This window comes from Falco naumanni, chromosome Z (assembly GCF_017639655.2).
Source record: "Falco naumanni isolate bFalNau1 chromosome Z, bFalNau1.pat, whole genome shotgun sequence".
Lineage (NCBI taxonomy): Eukaryota > Metazoa > Chordata > Aves > Falconiformes > Falconidae > Falco > Falco naumanni.
In genome coordinates this window covers 63,992,328-64,010,268 of record NC_054080.1, presented here as the reverse complement: position 1 = coordinate 64,010,268, position 17,941 = coordinate 63,992,328, and the positions used below count along the sequence as shown (strand labels likewise).

At 37.9% G+C, this 17,941-nt stretch overlaps 2 protein-coding genes across 6 annotated transcripts in view; both read left to right on the top strand.

The window, feature by feature from the left end:
• IPO11 (importin 11) overlaps positions 1-17,941 on the top strand; it is a 98,759-nt gene that overhangs the window by 70,874 nt on the left and 9,944 nt on the right. For 4 of the 5 annotated variants that reach the window (XM_040580152.1, XM_040580150.1, XM_040580151.1 and 1 more), the window contains exon 31: positions 16,892-16,987. In XM_040580152.1, coding sequence (XP_040436086.1) covers positions 16,892-16,987 — 96 coding nt within the window. Of the gene's footprint in view, positions 1-8,166; positions 8,237-16,891; positions 16,988-17,941 lie in introns of those variants that run through there. The other variant, XM_040580154.1, reaches the window with a different exon arrangement.
• Positions 8,178-10,699, top strand: LRRC70 (leucine rich repeat containing 70). The gene has a single exon (XM_040580159.1). The coding sequence runs from the start codon at positions 8,178-8,180 to the stop codon at positions 10,110-10,112; it is 1,935 nt and encodes a 644-aa protein (XP_040436093.1). The 3' UTR covers positions 10,113-10,699.

Genomic DNA, 17,941 nt, shown 5'->3' with positions numbered 1-17,941 from the left:
GGAGCAGCAGCCTAACATTTTAGGCCATGGCAGAAAGGAGCAGGGCCCCCAGCACTATTTCAGGTGCTACATTTTGAGATACACTTCTTCAGCATTCTTTGTATTTCCTGAGACCAAAGTGATGAAAATTGTACCTCTTCTCCTTCTTGTACCTATGTATGTCTGGAAATAACCTCAATCATCTTGCTTACTGCACTTCTGTCACTTTGTACAATGTCAGCAGCACAGCATTTTGGAATGTTCTTATTTTGGGATATCGAAAGCTTTTAATGATTTATTTGGCAAAATAGATTTCTTTTTTATTCTTCCAGTTATTATCTCTGTATCTGTGTAGAATGCAAACAGTACTGGAAGATGCTTAATAGCTATAGGAATATTTTAGTGCCTAATAGGAAATGTAAAGAAAATTTGGCAAGATGTCTGTCAATAATTAGCTTCATCTGGTACCTAACTCTAAGTATAGGTAGCATTTGACACCATGCTGGAAGCAAAACTCTTCCCCTTTGGTGTTAAGTGTTATTAATGCTGCATCTATCAGTCTTGAATGGGAGGCTGCCCAGTTTGCTTTTGCTTGAAGTCAGTGCTTTCCGAAACAGTCCCTTTAGTTCTGGTGCTTAAGAATGGGTTCATTCTTTGTGGACCTAACAGTGTAGAATAGTACCACTTGAAAGGAGAGGAGACTACTCCGCTTGCAACATGAAACATTTTAATGGATCTTGTCTTTTTCCTGTTTAGTTTGTGGTACATGAGTAGTATTTCCAGGTGCCACTTAATTTTTTCCCCTTTGAGTCAAATGTGTTGTCTAGAAAACCTATTGTGAGGATAAAGGCTAAGAGCCTGAGAGGTTCTCCAGGTTGCTTTACTCATTTCTAATCGTTATGTAAATAAATGGCGGCTTCTTCTTACTGTGTATCAAATCTGATGTCAGTCAGTATGAGTTCTGCTGATTAGATAATTGGCGTTCTGCAAGTATAAGTACTTACAGTAGGCTATTATAATTCCTCATTAGGTTATTACAGAAGTTATTCCTCTGTCATTTAAGTTACTTTGTTAGAAAATTAATTTTTTTCTCAAGAAGTTGTCTATATATAATGTTAGGAAGTGGCGAGAAAGTGCCTAATAAATGCCAAGTTCTCCTTCAGGGTACTTATGTCCACATTTGTAAAGTCAGAATTTGTTACATAACTAACTTGTACATCGTCCTTTCTTTATAGGGATGACACTCTGAAGCTATTTCCCTGTCTTCCCCTCCTTTTTTCTTTTTAATTCCTCTAGTCACAGGTGTGCTCACCCACACATCTAATAGACTATTAGTATTATAAGGAGTTCTTAAATTACGATTTTGCACTTGTCATCCATATTTGGCCTTGGATTTGGTTTGTTTGCCTGCAAGGTAATGGTGCAGTTTTAACGATATAAGTGAAAAATGTGGCTTTTCTCTTAGTCTGAGTCTGCACCTTTCCGAGTGTTACATATAGTGTCGTGACTTCCTTAATTGTATGTCACATCATAGCATTGGCAATAGGATGCACTCTGGCAACTTACCTTCTTCACAATCTCCTTTACTTTTTCTTGTACAGCTCATTGTTAGTATGAAACCTGATGAAGTTCAGCAGAGGCAAGTGTAGGGTCCTGCAGCTGGGGAGGGACAACCCCACGCACCAGCACAGGCTGGGGCTGACCTGCTGGAAGGCAGCTCTGCGGAGAAGGGCCTGGGAGTGCTGGAGCACAGCAAGGTGCCCATGAGCCAGCAGTGTGCCCTGGTGGCCAAGGCGGCCAGTGGGATCCTGGGGGGATCAGGAGGAGCGTGGCCAGCAGGTCGAGGGAGGTGATCCTCCCCCTCTGCTCTGCCCTGGTGAGGCTGCAGCTGGAGTGCTGTGTCCAGTTCTGGGCTCCCCAGTTCAAGAGAGACGGGGAACTACTGGAGAGGGTCCAGCGAGGGCTACAGAGATGGTGAGGGGGCTGGAGCATCTCCCATCTGAGGAAACGCTGAGGGAGCTGGGCCTGCTTCGCCTGGAGAAGACTGGGATGGGCTCTTATCAATGTCTACAACTGTCTTAAGGGTGAGTGTGAAGAGGCTGGGGCCAAGCTCTTTTCATTGGTGCCCAGTGACAGGACATGGGGCAATGGGCACAAACTGCCACACAGAAGGTTCCATCTGAATTGAGAGAGAACTTTACCTTGATGGTGACTGAGCACTGGAACAGGCTGCCCAGAGAGGCTGTGGAGTCTCCTTCTCTGGTATCTCCAGATGCTTCAAGACCTGCCTGGATGCGACTGTGCAACCTGGTCTAGGTGAACCTGCTGTAGCAGGGGTTTGGAGGAGGTGATCTCCAGAGGTCCCTTCCAACCTTGACCATTCTGTGATTCTGTGAAAACTCTTCTAAATATAATCTACCCTAGAATTTGATGTTTTAATTATGTAAGAGACAGCAAAGGATGGCAATGGAGTAAATAGCTTTCATCAAACTTTTTATCTTTGTCCTTTGTACTCTGTAGTTTGCACGTTTGCAGATTAGTTATTAAATAAGCTCTGACTGAAGTATAGCATATTATTAAAAATGTGTAAAAATCACAAGATTGTAACAAACATTAAAAAAATGTAATACAGTTTTGTAGCTGGTTTTCCACCCGAGTTTATTCTGATCTTTTTTGGTACACCTGCTTATCTGTCTGCCCTCTACTCTGTTAGATCTGAGACTGCCTGAGAGTAGCTGAGATTTTTGGTGACTTCTTAACAGTGCCCAGACTATTGTGATGAGATACCAAAAGCTGTTAACAGCACAACCCGTGTCACTACAAGAAATTCTGCAAATAAGTGCTGTCTTAAAAATTTACATTTCGTATTCAAAAATAAGAAAGTGAGGGTTTAAAACAAAGTATCAGGTTTTGATATTATGGAAACGCCTAGTGTAAAGAATGTTTGTATTTTTAATGAGGGAGGTAGCTTTTATATATTGTGTGTGTTTTCTCTGTAGCAGTTTTCAGGAAATGCAATCATTTTTTTTTTCCTTTTTTGTAAAATTTTTCAAAGTTATCAGTTGCTAATCCAAGTGCATGCTCACCCCAGTGCCTAAACTAGAAGGAAGTGTGCTGCTGCAGGAAGCTGGGCCATTGGATTTAGTTTTGAATCAATTTCTAGAACATGAATTAATTATTCTGGTTGAAATTTGCGAAATTACTTTTCTTCAAGTTCTTCAAACCTTTTGGTTTGAATTGCGCTCATATTGACTGTATTTCTTATTGGTTTTATCATTGTGACAGTTTACTATATATTTCAGGGGATAGTAAAAGCTAAAGCTATAAATACAGTTACTCCAAGCATACCACATCTGTGGATTTCATTGTTGGCCATCTTTATTTGTTGTTGGTTTGTTCACAGACTCACTCCATAGTAGACTGTTTTTTGTCAATTTACATGCAAAAACTATTTACATGCAAAAACTATTTACAACTAAGTGAGAAGTTTACTCTGACAGTTTCTCAAAGTGATTTTGTAGTTTCATAAGAACTTTCTGTCATATTATTTTACTAGATTCTAAAGCCAAATAAGATCTATAGAAGGGAAACTTAATTTCTTGTCCTCAATGGGAAAAATAATTCTGTAGTTTTCACTTCTTACTCTTTCTCAGCATGTTGCAAAAACTGCTTAATAATTCAATCAAAAATAATAAATGCCAATATTAAAAAGGAAAATTAGTTTAAAAGCTTCATATTTTTGAAATAGATTTCATGATACAAGTTTACATATACAAATGCTTGGGTCATTAAACAGGAATGTTTTTCTGGGTTATTTATTTGGTATTACAATTTCTGTGCCTGTGTCTCCTTTGTAACTACCACCGTTGCTGTTGCTATTACTAGACTGGAATAGCACTCTGGAACAGAGAAACTTTCGGTAACAGATCAAGATTTTTACTTAAGTGAAAATATGAAATACTAGAAGGATTCTGCAAAATTTGAGATAAGCAGAAATTCTGGGATATTAGGTGTGATAATGAGAAAAACAAAAAGGGGTTTTGAGGTCTGGTAAGTTAACATTAATAAGGTGTCCACAGCAGGTGTTAACTGGATGTAGCTCAGTGAAATGGAATTAAATTATGTGTGTGCTACCCAAGCAGTTGGTTAGTAGCTGAAATACTTTGACTTGTGGTCATACCTGCAGAATGATGTGGGCAGAAGGTGGTGGTTATTTGAAAACGAAACAAAGTTGTACATAGCTCACCTGTGGAGAGTAAAAGTAGATGGAAGACCTGCAAGAGGAGGTACTTGCTAAATGCGCAGTGGAAGGGCAACAGATGGTTTCATTCTTAAACTCAAAAGAATAATTACAGTGCTAAAAATTGGTTTTCCTCTGTTTTGTGAGCTTTTAACAATTGCATGGTGATTACGAGAATTAAATCCCACTTTAAAAACTGGCTTTAATACATTTTAAAGGTGAGTAACTTTAGAACCTGTTTTTTCAATTTGTTGCATTTTTTCTGCTATACATGAATTGGAATTGAATTACTATTTATGCTAGCTCATATTCATAACCTGGATTATATTTGCTTTATTCTAACATGGGTTAGTAAGAAAATAGAGGAGGTTTGGAAAGGCAGTGTTCATATGTTCTTTCCATTACTTTGACCTGTCGTTTTATGCACAATTTCACAAATGGCTGTTGCTCAGAGTTCATGGTTGTATGGACAAGGAGTCATTGTTGAACTAGCTTTTATATATGTCAAAAAGCAATGACATTAGTTAACTTGGCATATTAAGATAAAACTCACTTCAGGATTAAAAATCATTTTCTCTATTGCAATATGAAGCTGTATTGAGATACAAACCTGGTATTCCTATCACTGGAGAACAGAATTTACAGTGAATAAAATATACCACTGTTGGAGCTGCCTATGCCTAAGCTTGTTTGAAAGACATGTTCGGGCTTTCCCTCTTTGAAGTGTTTTCCCGACAGTTTCCAAGTAGTACTTTTATTGTTTTAAATACAAGCCAGTTTGAGAAACGCTGATAAAAGTTATATATATCCCCATCTTTTTTATGGTTTTACCCAAAACGGTGTCAGTTATGTGGCATGTTATTTTACGTCTCATTCTTTAACAGGTAGTGTGTACTCTTAATGAAGCAATACCTGGACATTACAATCCGGTCAGATCTGCAGGTCTCCAGGTGCCAAATTTACAAAGTGCAAGACAGGACTTTCTCCACATTTCCTAGAGCAAATTGTAAGGAGCCATGACCTGGATTAAGATACTTACTTTTTTATGTGTGCATGGGATCTGAGACTCAGAAAGGTCAGTGATATCCTTAGAATGACAGTGGCAGCTAGGATTTGAGCAACATTTTTGTGAATGTTGAGAAAAGCATGTTTAATACAAGAACACAGAGACATTCGGCCGCTTACTGGGCACAGCTTTTTTCTGGCCCCCATTCTATTGGTTACTCTGTATTTGTGTGCTGATAGCCTATAGAGCTTTAGCAATTCCTGCTCGTTTTCTAAATGTTAATTCTGACATTTTGCAGAAAGGGAGATCTTTTTGACATTTGTCTTCTAAAACTTTTCTTTTTAGATTGGAACCACTTTCTTTTAACCCTGTAGCGCTTCTTCATCTTAGAAGAAATAATTCCTAGTAATTTCTTTACCCATGTAAATATTAGCATAGAATAGGCTATAGGTAGTGAAGCTTAGTTAGGAGGTAATTTCCCTTTTTAAGTAATTTTTCATTTTTGGTCAATCTCTGGTTTTCTTCTCACCTGACTCTTATTTGAGCTGGATGATCTTTTCCAATTACTCTTGCTGTTCCTTCCCCCATATCTGGGATAATTCCCTAATCATCCTGGGAGCCGTTCAAAATTACGAAGTGTTTTCCCTTCAAGGAAATGACATACCATTTTATTTTACTTTCCTCTATATCAACTATTGTATTAAATACCATGAAAAACTAAGATGTGAAAATAAATAGTTAAATCTAAGGAACAATTAGTTTTCCTATTGTTTTAGTGGTCTCAGGAAAAGAAGAGCCAAATGCAGTTCAAATTCTGCATTGTGACTAATACAGGCTTTGTCTAAAGTGGCCTGTGAATCAGTTGTGCTTGTCCTACTGATTTCTTACTTTAAACTAGATTTTATAAGAGGTATTGACTCTGATAGAATTGAAAATCATTAATTTTGGGGTTTTTGGGTTTTTTAAAACATTCCCTTCCATCCCAACTCAAGCTAATTTTCGTCAGCTCAAGCTGAAAAATTGAAGGAATATTTCTCTTTGATATTGAGTATTTCACAGATTTCAAACAAAAAAAACCATTACGTATGGGCAAAACCTTTTTTTTTCTTAAACTTCAGAAATGTAAGTTTCTTTTGGCAGCGTTTGGAAGAAAGCCTCTTCAAGAGCACACCCATGTCTATTCTGCTTCCTTTGCTCATGTGCTTCATGCATTTCAGCTTGGATTATTACAGACAAAGGTATTTGGGAGATACTCCGCCCCTTGTGTGAACTTGTGCTTCCTGTATGAGATCTCTGTGGCAGCAGTGACTTTTGATTCTTTTGCTGTTGCGTCTCTTCCTTGACTGTTCCTACCGATAGGCTTTGTCATCTTCATTTTGCTGAGCAGAAGGTCTCATTACAGTATAAATTGTGGTTTTACAGTAACACTGCTGTTTGTAGGCTTACTCTCTAATTTGCCATCTCATTTTGTTGTTTCCCCTTTCCTCCTTTGACGTGACTGGACTTTGCAGGTAGTATGACCTTGTGATGGATAAACTGAGGATGTAATCTCCGGTACTTAGGCAAAGGAGGTATTTATAGTGCAGATGTTTGCACGAAGTGTTTTTCTGCACAAAGGACACTGCAGGAAGTGAAAGCTGTGGAGCAGAGGTGTGGCTGTAAGGATATACGTAGTCCTCTGTGGATAAACTGGCTTTACAAAAAGTGGCCTAAAGTGAGACTTAACAAAGGGCCTGGTTCAAGTCTGAAATACAACAGATAGACAGCAGTTTAGCACCACATCGCGCAGTTCTCATCTCTGAGATTTCCTGAGCTTCCCTGGGCTGGCTGTCGGTGTGTGCGCCTTGCGGGAGTGCAGGAGGCACTGGGGCTCTGCCCGCCGGACCTTGGAATCTCCCTCCCTGCTGGGCTGCTGGAGAGCCGGGGGTGTGTGTGTGGTGGCAGGGTGGTTCTGCAGAGTGTCAACAGTGTAAGTGGTGCTGTTAGTTTAATAGCACATTTTGGAGTTCCACTGAAAGATAAAGGGTTTGCAGGTAATGCAATAGTGCTGTTACAAATGTGTATGCTTCATTCTAAAAGTCATACCTAACTTAGATAAAAATATTTTAAGCTCTCCTAGTTAAAAACAGTAGTTTAAAAAAAAAACACCGCCAAACAGCAGCAGTTACAAACTAAGATAGTTCTTGGTTTTCTAGAAACAAATCATTGAGATTTCCTTTCCAACAATACTTCTGAAGCACAGATAAAATGGCTTCCTGTCCCAGGGTTTCCTGTATCCATGGCAACCTGACTTTAACCACTTCTTTCTTAGTTTCCTGAGCGAACAGTTACAAATCGTGGGGCAAAATGTGAGTGCTCTAGTTCGCAGCTGTTCTGCCTTTACAGAGGTTTCACAGGTAAGTATACTTGGTCAGCTTGTAACTTAGTCCAATGAACTGCAAAACGGCAAGATAACAGAAATTGTGCACTTCAGATTTGGGGTAAGGAATTGGTTTTTGCTTATTTTAATGTAACTCAGCTTTATAAAAGTAAAATTCAAATTATAAATGAGCCGCCAGTGAAAGGAAGCTCATTTCTACTTGAATGCTATTGAAACATCTCCTAGTTGTTCTTAACTGTAAGGAAACGGCTAATATGAAGTATTTTGAGTTTAATAGAAGCTGTTCTTTTGGCAGCTTAATTGCTTTTATGGTGGAACCAATTAAATATATTCTGTCTAGGTTGGCAGTGCATTTGTTTCATTGTTCGTTTACTTTGAAAATGTTTTCAGTGTAGTTCAATCCTAGTGTGTTTTATTTTTAAACTGCTTATTCCCCTCATCAAAGGGGAATATATAAAATACCAATCTGGAAAGCAATGCTTATATTTTAAAGACTGTAGATGTAGAATCTTTAAACTTTCAAATTAATAATATTTATAAACTTCTTTTTATCTCTACTAGTGAAGTCAGAGATGAGTGAGAAGGCCAAAGACAGGGATATGAGTGGTCTGCAAAGTTCTCCACCCTGCCCAGGAGCATTCCTGTATATCCTTAATTGTTTTCTTGTGTTGCTGCTCCAGAAGGTGGCTCTTGGCTGTCCAGCTGCTTGCCAGCTCTGCACAGGGAGACAAGTTAGCTGTCGTAATTTAGGGCTTTCGAGCATCCCACGGAACTTTCCAAAAACAACAATTCTTGTGTACCTCAGTGGGAATAATATATCGTGTGTCACTCCGAATGAACTAAGAGGCCTTCAGAAGCTTGCTGTGCTCTACGTGGATAACTGCAGTATTTCATATGTACACCCAAAAGCTTTTGTGGAACTCCCGAAACTGTACTACTTGCATCTAAATAACAATAATATTAAACGCCTGGATCCAGGAATCTTTGAAGGTCTTTCCAGTCTTCATTGTTTATATCTTCAGAATAATCAAATAGCTTTTGTTCCCAGAGGATTATTTAGTGATCTCCTTTCTGTTAGATATTTAACACTTCAAAGAAATCGTCTCAGTGTCCTTGGAAGTGGGACTTTCTTAGGAATGATAAGTCTCCAAACACTTAACCTAGCCAATAATAAGATTTCACGGATATCAGATTCAGCATTTCATCATCTTGAAAACCTCGCATATTTGTTTCTTGAAGGTAATAATTTGACACTTGTGCCATCAAAAGCTATTGGAAGGCTCAGAAATCTTGAAAGACTTTCTTTGTCTCACAATCCCATTGGATCGATAAATCCTTTTGCATTTAAAGGACTTACCAAGCTCAGATATCTCTCTTTAAAAAACATGAAGCTAAACCATATTGCTGTAAATGGATTTTTTGGATTAAGCAACCTTAGTCAATTAATCTTAAGTTATAATGATCTAGAAAATATAAATTCCAACACTTTTGCTTTATTGAATAATTTAATGTATCTGCAGCTAGACAGAAATAAAATAACCAGCATTGGTGATGGTACCTTTGAAAAAATGGGGCAGTCACTTAAAATACTCAGCTTAGCGTTCAATAATATTACTGAGTTACACCCTGAAGTGGTCAAGCCCTTAGCATCTTTAACTCATCTACAGGTAAATTATAATCCTTGGAACTGCAGCTGCGAAATGCTTGGGTTACTTAATTGGTTAGCATCATCTCCTATTTCTGTAAAAATTCATTGTTGGAATCCCCCGAGTATGCGTGGTAGACCTTTGCATTACATTAAGTGGACTCAGTTTGCAAACTGCAGTGGCCCTACTGCCAGCCCAGATACAGCCTGGAGTCTGGGGTCAGCAGGCGTCCGTCACAGTGCTACCACATTGCTGATGGCGTGGCATAAGGGAAACAGGCACAACACATTTGAACCGTTTGAGCAGTTTGTCAATGCAGAAACTGAATACGTTGCTTTGTGGGAGGGCACTACAGCTACAGCTGCTAACCCATTGCCCTATGAAGAAAATGCTGCTGAAATTCTGTCACGGGCAACCACAGTATTACCAACATTAGCAGTGCAAATGCCAGCACAGATTGTACCTGTTAACAGAACCGTAGAAGAAAAAGGGTTACTTCCAACAGATGCTGCTCCTGTATCGTTAAAAACATCTCTGTTTTGTACACAGCAGGTTGAAAAGCTGAATCAGGCTTTTGACATTTTACTAGCCTTTTTCATTCTGGCTTGTGCTGTGATCCTATTCTTAACCTGTAAAATTGTTCGGTTTAGGCAGAAACTAAAGGTGCTGGAAAACTCAGGGGAAAAGAGAATAGAATATTATGGTTTTTATCAGCCTGGGAGGTACAACGTAACAGACCCAGTGCAGTCTCTAACTCGGAATTCAATGGGGCATTCAGAACTAGACCAAATTAGGCTGCTCAAGCGAACAGCATCTGAAAGTCAGGCACAGGTCATATTATTTGAACACTCATCATTGTGATTTATCTCACTTCATTTGATGTTAACTTTATTGTGGTCTGAAATGTCAAGAGATCAAGAATTCAGTTTTCTAAAAATTCACTGATGAAAATCAGTTGGTCGAATTGTGGAAAATGGTGTAATTTGGGTTCTGCATCATCATTTGCTTCCTGCATATTTTGATGTTTATTTTATTAGAAGGAGTCATTCATCTATAACTCAAGCATATGTGCAGTATAAAGTACACACATATTTATTTTGCAATACTTAATGGTATAAATTTCTGTAGGAATTCCACAGCTAACTTGAAGCTTTGAAGCAAGCAAAACCTCAGGTTTTAGCAGGATCAGGAAGCCAAGAAACCTGGGAGAACGGGGGAAAAAACATTAATGCTTCATCTATTTATTGTAATGTAGTTTCTACTCTGCCTCTGCTAATCATCACAGTGGGGAAAAAAATTAGTATATTTACCTCTAGCATGTTCAAACTCTTGAGGAAAATAGAAATTTAAAATTATAATAACTTTATTTATACATATGATAGCTTAATATACAAAATTGTGTATTCGGTCTGTATAATGAGCATATTAAAATGATTTTTTTGTTTGTATGCATCCGTATCATTTTATGAAAATACCTGAAATTAGAGTTAATAAGAAAACTAGATTTCTATTGGATTGAAAAATCGACCAACTTTATTATATCTAAGGTAATAGATCTGATTAATTATTGTCAATAAAAGACTTGTTGTCAGGAGTTTTTTGCTAGATAAGAGGTGTACTACATAAGAAATATACTACACTGTAAATACATAATTTTAGATTAACTGGTGAAGGTATTTACATATTTGTGGTGTATATTTGGAAGTGTAAGGTCTTAGTGGAGAGCTGATTTTAGGCTTCATCTTTGAAAGATGGATGTTATTTCACTATATAGCTTGCATTTGTTTTAACTTTATATTTCCATTTTGAATATTGATGCTCTATTGCATTATTGTCAGGTGACGTCTGGTGTGGTGTAGCTTTATTGTCAACCTGCATGTCTGTGATTCCGTAATTTAAACTTCATTCAGGAAGAAATAGAACATAAAAGTATATTCCAGATAGTCCAATCCTGTAAAATGTTCACCTAGCTGAATGGGACTTTTGGTGATACTGTTTGTCTTCTACAGGCCTGTGCCCTGGAGGCTTAAACCACTTGGTTTACAGGCAGTACAATTTATCGTTAGGTCATTTTACTCAAGGAAAAATGGAGAATAATGTTTTGATTGTCTGTCCTCCATGGGATCAATCGAAGTAGTGTGAAAGTATCTTGCTGTTCCAGCATCCAGCCTGGAGACCAGGGCATTCTCCAGATAACCAGAACTGCCATCAGGGTTCTTTTTCTAGCCCGCCTGCTTTCTGCTGGTGCAACTCCTGTGCGTGGCTGTGTTGTGCTGCTCCCTATCATGCTGTTTGTCCATCTCCAGCTGCTTTCCAGAAATTACAGATACTATCTGCTACTAGTACATATGTAGTGCTATGACTGCACTTGTGTGCGTGTTGGATGTGCAAGTGTGCCTCTTGGTGCTTGTTAAGTGTCTCAATTGAATGTCATGAAATATTAATTTACTATATTTTAATAGTGCATTTTACTGTAATTTACTGTATAATAAAATAGTTTTATTTTATGGAACACTTAATTCAGCTACTTAGACAAAAGCTTAAATGATTGTGGATTGCTTGAGTAAAAACTTTCTTATAATTTTCTACCTGGACATCAGATGTTAAATGTAATGGGTAGATGTTTTTGAGGAAAGAAACATTGAGTAGTTCATGCTAAATTTTTTTTAGGTGGCTGATCCATTATGGTCTCTTCCTCTTTAATCCATTTTTGTTGTTTTCCGCCTCTCCTACATAATTCCTCATGAGAAGTGCTAGATTTGTTTTCACTTATAACAGCTGCACAGTCCGTGATTGCAGAGTAGCAGGTTCTGCAGTTTTATGTGCTGTATTTCTAGATTTTCAATTTTATATGGATGTCTTCAGAAATAATGGACTTAAAATTCAGTGGAAGCTAGTTAACTATGTTTTCATTGCTAGAAATGCTGCTGTGCCTTTGTTAGAGAGGAGTTTTGGGAGTGGCAAAGGTTGAGACTGAAGAAAACAAGTTCTCAAAAAAATTTGGTGGGGGACAGCTCTGTTTTAGGCTCTGATTTCCACAGCTCAACAGAAGGGCATGACAAGTTCACTCTGGAAGTGTGTCCCTTCCAGCTGCTATAGGAGTTGTTTGCCAGGTATGAATCTCACTGTCTGTAGTGATGTAGCATGAAAGGAAGCCGGTACTGTCAGAGCTGTTTTTGCAAGCAAAGAGTTGGAGCAGTTGGAAGCTATACTTTGGATTGGAGTCATCCTCTAATATCCACTTGCCAACAATCTGGATTAGACTAGTATGGAATTGGGAGATTCATTATGCAGTTGTGGGGGATATACCTTTCTTTTGCAGTTAGTAACTTTTGTATTTTAAATGTTCATGCTAGGAAACAGATTCTGTCATTTACAGGTGTGGTTCATGCATCTAACTATTAATCATTAGATTAATTAGTCATTAGCAGATTTTTAAGTCTACCCTTATGAAGCAAAATGGCACTTTATGGTCAGCTGTAGTACTCCCCTGGAAAATTGTCTTAGTTTAGGAGCTCCTTAGCCCTGTGCGGTTCCTAAGAGGGGTGTGTGTATGTGAAATAGTCATTTACATTGCTCACATTTATATGTGCAAAGTAATCTCTGTCCCACTCTGCCTCTTCTCTTGGCTAATGAGATAATAAAGAATCCATCTTTCTCAAATCTACTGTACACTAGTAAGGATACAAAATTAAAGTTTTTCCCTTTTCTGCTGTTGGCTGCTTCACCCTGGTGGAGGTAGAAAAGTGGAAAAGTTTCTTATGTTACTTTTAAACTCTAAAATGAAGTATGTTTTCTCACACAGAATTTTTTCTCCCTTTCTGATAGGCTGAGGAAGATGCATAGCAGACATGGGGACCATTTTATTTAATTACCCCTGAAAATTTATCGTTATATATGTTTTATGATAATAAATGTTTACAGTGGTTATTTATATAATGGAAATACAGATTCTGAGTAAAACCTCAGGGTAATAAAGATGTTGAATATATAGCTGAGTGTATTAGAAATGATAGACAGAATGAGAAAAAAAGAAGTATTACTTATTTTTAGAACAGATGTGATCTGGCTTTTTTCCCTTGCAAAGGTTTTATCTGACAAATTATGCAAACTTTGAAATAAAAGTTTTGAGATTATTCATGCACAAGCTGCCCTAATATTTGCTACATTTTGTTTTCATTATAGGCAAGGTGAATTGTATTTACAGACAGCATAAAAGCCCTAATTAAAAAAATAATGTTAATATGTGTTAATTGTATCTTTGAAACTGAATTCTGGAGTGGGTTAATCCTAACAACTTACAGATGTTATAATGCTTTAATTCTGGTTCTGTTTTTTGATATTTTTGCTGCATAACAGATGAGGTTTTGTCCTGATAACTGGGGGAAAGCAGGTAGTTGCAAAAAAAAATAAATAAAAACTTTTATAACTTGACACCGTTGTTATTATGTTGCTGATCTGGATTATATGCAATTCAAAGGGGGAACTGGTTAAATGGTGCCTTCCTCTGGAGTAAAGATTTTGGTAGGGACAATATTAACTGTTTGATTTCAAACATTCATCTAAATACAGTGTCCCTGTCTTTTCTGAATCTACTCATGTGACTTTCTAAAGTATTTCTTGAAACAAGCAGGCCGATTTTAGTCTTTTTAAAAAGTATTACAGTATTTTCCTTGGCTGTGTTTTCTATGAAAATAAGGCCTGATGCATTTTATATTTGCACTGAACTTCAGTTGAGATTTCTTCTTTCCAAATCACAATGAACCTTTGCTGTCTTTATTTTTCACCAGCATGTGTCTTGTATTCTAAAAATAGTTGCATTGTTAATGATTCTATGCTTGATAAATATTTCAGTGAGTCTTTGGTAAGAAGAAACTTCATGTCTCATTTAAAGGCGAAAAGAAAGGGGAGAAAAGAAAAGGTATTTAGTGAAAGCTGCAGGCAAGTTACCCCACTTTGAAAGGTGTTCTGTATTCTTTAGCTTTGCTTTCCTAACAAACAAACAAACAAAAAAAAATACCATGAATTGTCTTTCACTGAAGAGAGAGGTAAAACACCATTCCTCATATTTATGCCATAAAGTAAAAATACTCTCTCCAATTAAGGAGATCAATGATTTCTCTATGTGCTTTGGAGCTAACTATCAAGAACAGTATTTTGCGTCTTCAGTCGCTGTCCTCAGTTTCTTCAGGAGATATCACTGATCCTTGGAAACAGAAGTTACTGAAATGAGCCTCCTTGTGTGTTCGTCCTAGCAATCTGCAAACTTGGAAGAAACCCATAAGGTTAATGAGCACTACGCCTACAGAATTTGTTTACATGTTCATTAATTAAAGTAACCTCCCTGAATAGATTGACCATAATTAGCCCTGCAGCTGATGGAAAGGCTATGCCTTCATTGGGTCAAATGCCTTTCTTTTCCCTCCCAATATAAAATTTCTGTGGCAGTTAGGGGTTCCGTATGCAGCTTGGAAGGAAGAAACATAACTACCAGGTAACGGATAGCAACCCGTATTATTAATTAAATAGTGCCTATGTACAGGGCATAGTTTACTTATATAAGGGTGCAAAGTGTTTGCATTTGTTCTCAGTTGAATGCCCCTTGTCCTCTATTGACATGAGTCTAAGGACATCTGTTTCCTTTCTCATGTTGGAAAAAATTAACCACATCAGTGGCATTTTCCTGGAGCTGTGTTTCAAAAAAAAGTATGAAGAAAAAGAGCTTTAATGGGAGGTGTGCTAGGTAGGAACCTCTGACTCAAGTGAAGAAACCTGCTGTGTCTCTGAGGGCTTGTCCTGCGGGCTGCTGAGTGGGCAGTGTTCTCAGCGGTGCTGTGTGGTCAGTAGGCTGTTCGCTGGCTGTCTGCGGAACCCCCCACAGGTTCAGTCTCACAGCATGTAATACTTTGCTGTTCTGAGCGAGGTGGGGAAGCTTTTTGGCAAGGAAGAAGGTTTCTTGTAAAACATATACTTGACAGTGATAGTAAGAATAAGCCAAACAACTTAAATTGTGTCCATTTTCATTTTGTGGGATTGGGGAGTTTCAAGTTTTGTGATATAAAATACAGTTCAGATCATGGTGTTCAACAGTAGCTGAATAAATAAGAGGGAAAAATAATCTTTTGGATACAAAATTGTTATAAGTTGAGTCATAATATTATCAAAATTAAATTTTAAATAAATACTTTATGTACCTAGTGTTCTACCTTGATACGTGTTTTTTCCAGAGCATCGATTGCTGTATAAAGTCTGTTTGTCATATATGTAAAATTGTTATTTGTCTGACAAGAAGTTTTTCAAGTGCAATAACTAATGTACAAGTTTATGCAGTTTTTCAGTTTTCATCCCAAATAAGAAATGGAAGTGAAAGAATATTAAGAAATATATTTATCTACATTAAAACTACCATTAAACCACAACACATTAACTTAGTATTCAGTACCTTTAAACAAATAGGGGACATATTGCTGCTGTCTAGTAGGCAGAAGCAGGCATCTGTTGGGGAAAGAGAAGCCAAAAATTCTGAATAAGGGAGTAATAAAATGCTTCAGTCAATGGCAGTTGCAGGAAGAGTTGTGGTTTACCATTACCAGTTAGGCCTTTTCTGTTTCTCAGCTGCTTGTAGCTGGAACTTTAGCAGTCATCCCCCAGGATGAACAGCTTTTCACTTGTTGTATGTCTTCACCCTTTTGTAGCTCACAGAGTGGGAGTCCGTGCACCACACTCCGAAAATAGCATCCTTGGCATTAGGTCCACAGTAGCAGGAAATTCATCACAAACAGCAGCTGTCCATTGACCAGGAGCTGGTGGTACCAGCTTTACCAATCATGGGGAATTAGTGTTTCTGTGCACTTGCCCTGCTGGCACATCTGTTCTTAAAGCTGGAGCAAGTGTATAAATGTAAGTGTTTAGTGTCATTTAGGGTATTGGGGTATATCTAGTCTAGCCTTCAGCTCATGCTGGGGAAAGGTGCTTGTCTCTCTTAGATCCCGAGTGATCCCTACCAGCTCTTTGCAGTTATCTTAGATAGCCTAGTGTTTCAAATAGCCGGAGGTGCCTGTGTTTAAGCAGAGAAATCCCACCCCACCTTCCTTTCTGCAGTTAAGAGAAGTATTCCTGCAGAACTAGGTGTCATTCAGCTGCCTAGGGAAGGTGACGAAATACTCCTGAGGCTGTGGAGAGAAAACAGTAGGGGAGTTTACCATCTATACAAGTTTGTGTGTAGATTTTGGATTGGATAGCGATGGAAGAAAATGTGTAAATGTGTTAGGAACAGAAGCCAGTTCTGACCTCCGTGCTAGCAGGAGCATGCCCTCCCCACTCAGTTCTTCAGTCCTGTGCTAATGTATTTCTTCTTCTATTACATTTGCAGTTATTTCTAGGTTTTCAGGAGGTGCACATGAGATTTTATTCTATTTAAGAATAATGTTTCTTGACTATTTTTGAAGTCATTGTGTAATAAAAAAACTCAACTGAATTAGCTGTTTGATAGCATGTTTGACTAAGCAGTAAGCAGTGAAAATACTGCTCAGTAAATGTGCTCTACAGTTACTAAGCAAATTTCCTGTTTAGTTCCTTTAGCTAAGTCACTTTCCTGTTCTTTTCCAATGTTACCCAAGATAAATTTTGTTCTTTTTCAGTGTTATCCAAGATAAATTTTGTGGTATCATCAACATTTCAGTGGAAGGGCTGCATGATGTTATGACTGAAGATCCTGAAACAGGAACATACAAAGAGTAAGTGGAAAATCTAATTAATTTCTGGGGTAGTAGTGCTATTTTATATATAGTGTTTTGATTGGAAAAATCTGTAGGCAGTTAAGTCATGCTTTTTAGAGTTCTGTTTTCACAAGAGTGAGTGTTTTAGTAAGATAGGAAAGTTTTAGTCTTAAGGAAAAGTAGTTGTAATGGGCAGAGGGAGGGCTCAAAATTAGTATAATTTCATATTGTTCATTAAGCTGTCTACTAAATGATGTCTTAAAAATGTTCATATGCTTAGATTAGCTTTTTGCTTACTTAACTATTATATCTAAAATTACAATCCAGCAAGCTTGTATGTTGATGGGGTGGTAACTCAGGAGTTTCTTTGAGTGTGACATCTGCAGTTTAACAAAGATCTTTTTCAAAATGCCTCAGCCTCATTTAGTGGACCTAGTGTGGAATAACTCACGGCCTGGAGAACTTGAACACCTATCCCACAAAGACTATTCTCCCCTTCAGTTGCTCTACTTAACACACCTCCTGCTACAGAGCATACCTTAGAAGACAGTTTCCAGAGCTGGGAGCTAGAGTTCATTTGTGGCAGGAAGGTGGTGTCAGGGGTGCTCAGAGTGCGCTGCCACCCAGCCCCACACTCATTTATCTCCTCCTGACTTCCAGGTTACTGATGGTATTCCATTGATGTAAAAGTTCATGGAAAAGTAAAAAAACACTGAATAGTAAGGATTTTTTAGGACAGAGATCTTAATGTTGTTTGTTGTCTTAATGCTTACGTAGTTTTAGAATGATGGAGAGTTGTATGACATTAAATACAGGTGCTCTGCAAGATGTCCCTACAGACACACTATTCTAATAACAGTATTTACCGGATTCTAAGAATTAAACATTTTCTTACTTTCAGATAATTACTTATAATGGAACAGACTGTAGCAGAAGTAATTAATTAATTGCTTAAGGGGATGTTTGCTGACA

Excerpts from the sequence above, each read along its gene's own strand:
- LRRC70 (XM_040580159.1), top strand. The coding sequence starts at position 8,178 with ATGAGTGAGAAGGCCAAAGACAGGGATATGAGTGGTCTGCAAAGTTCT.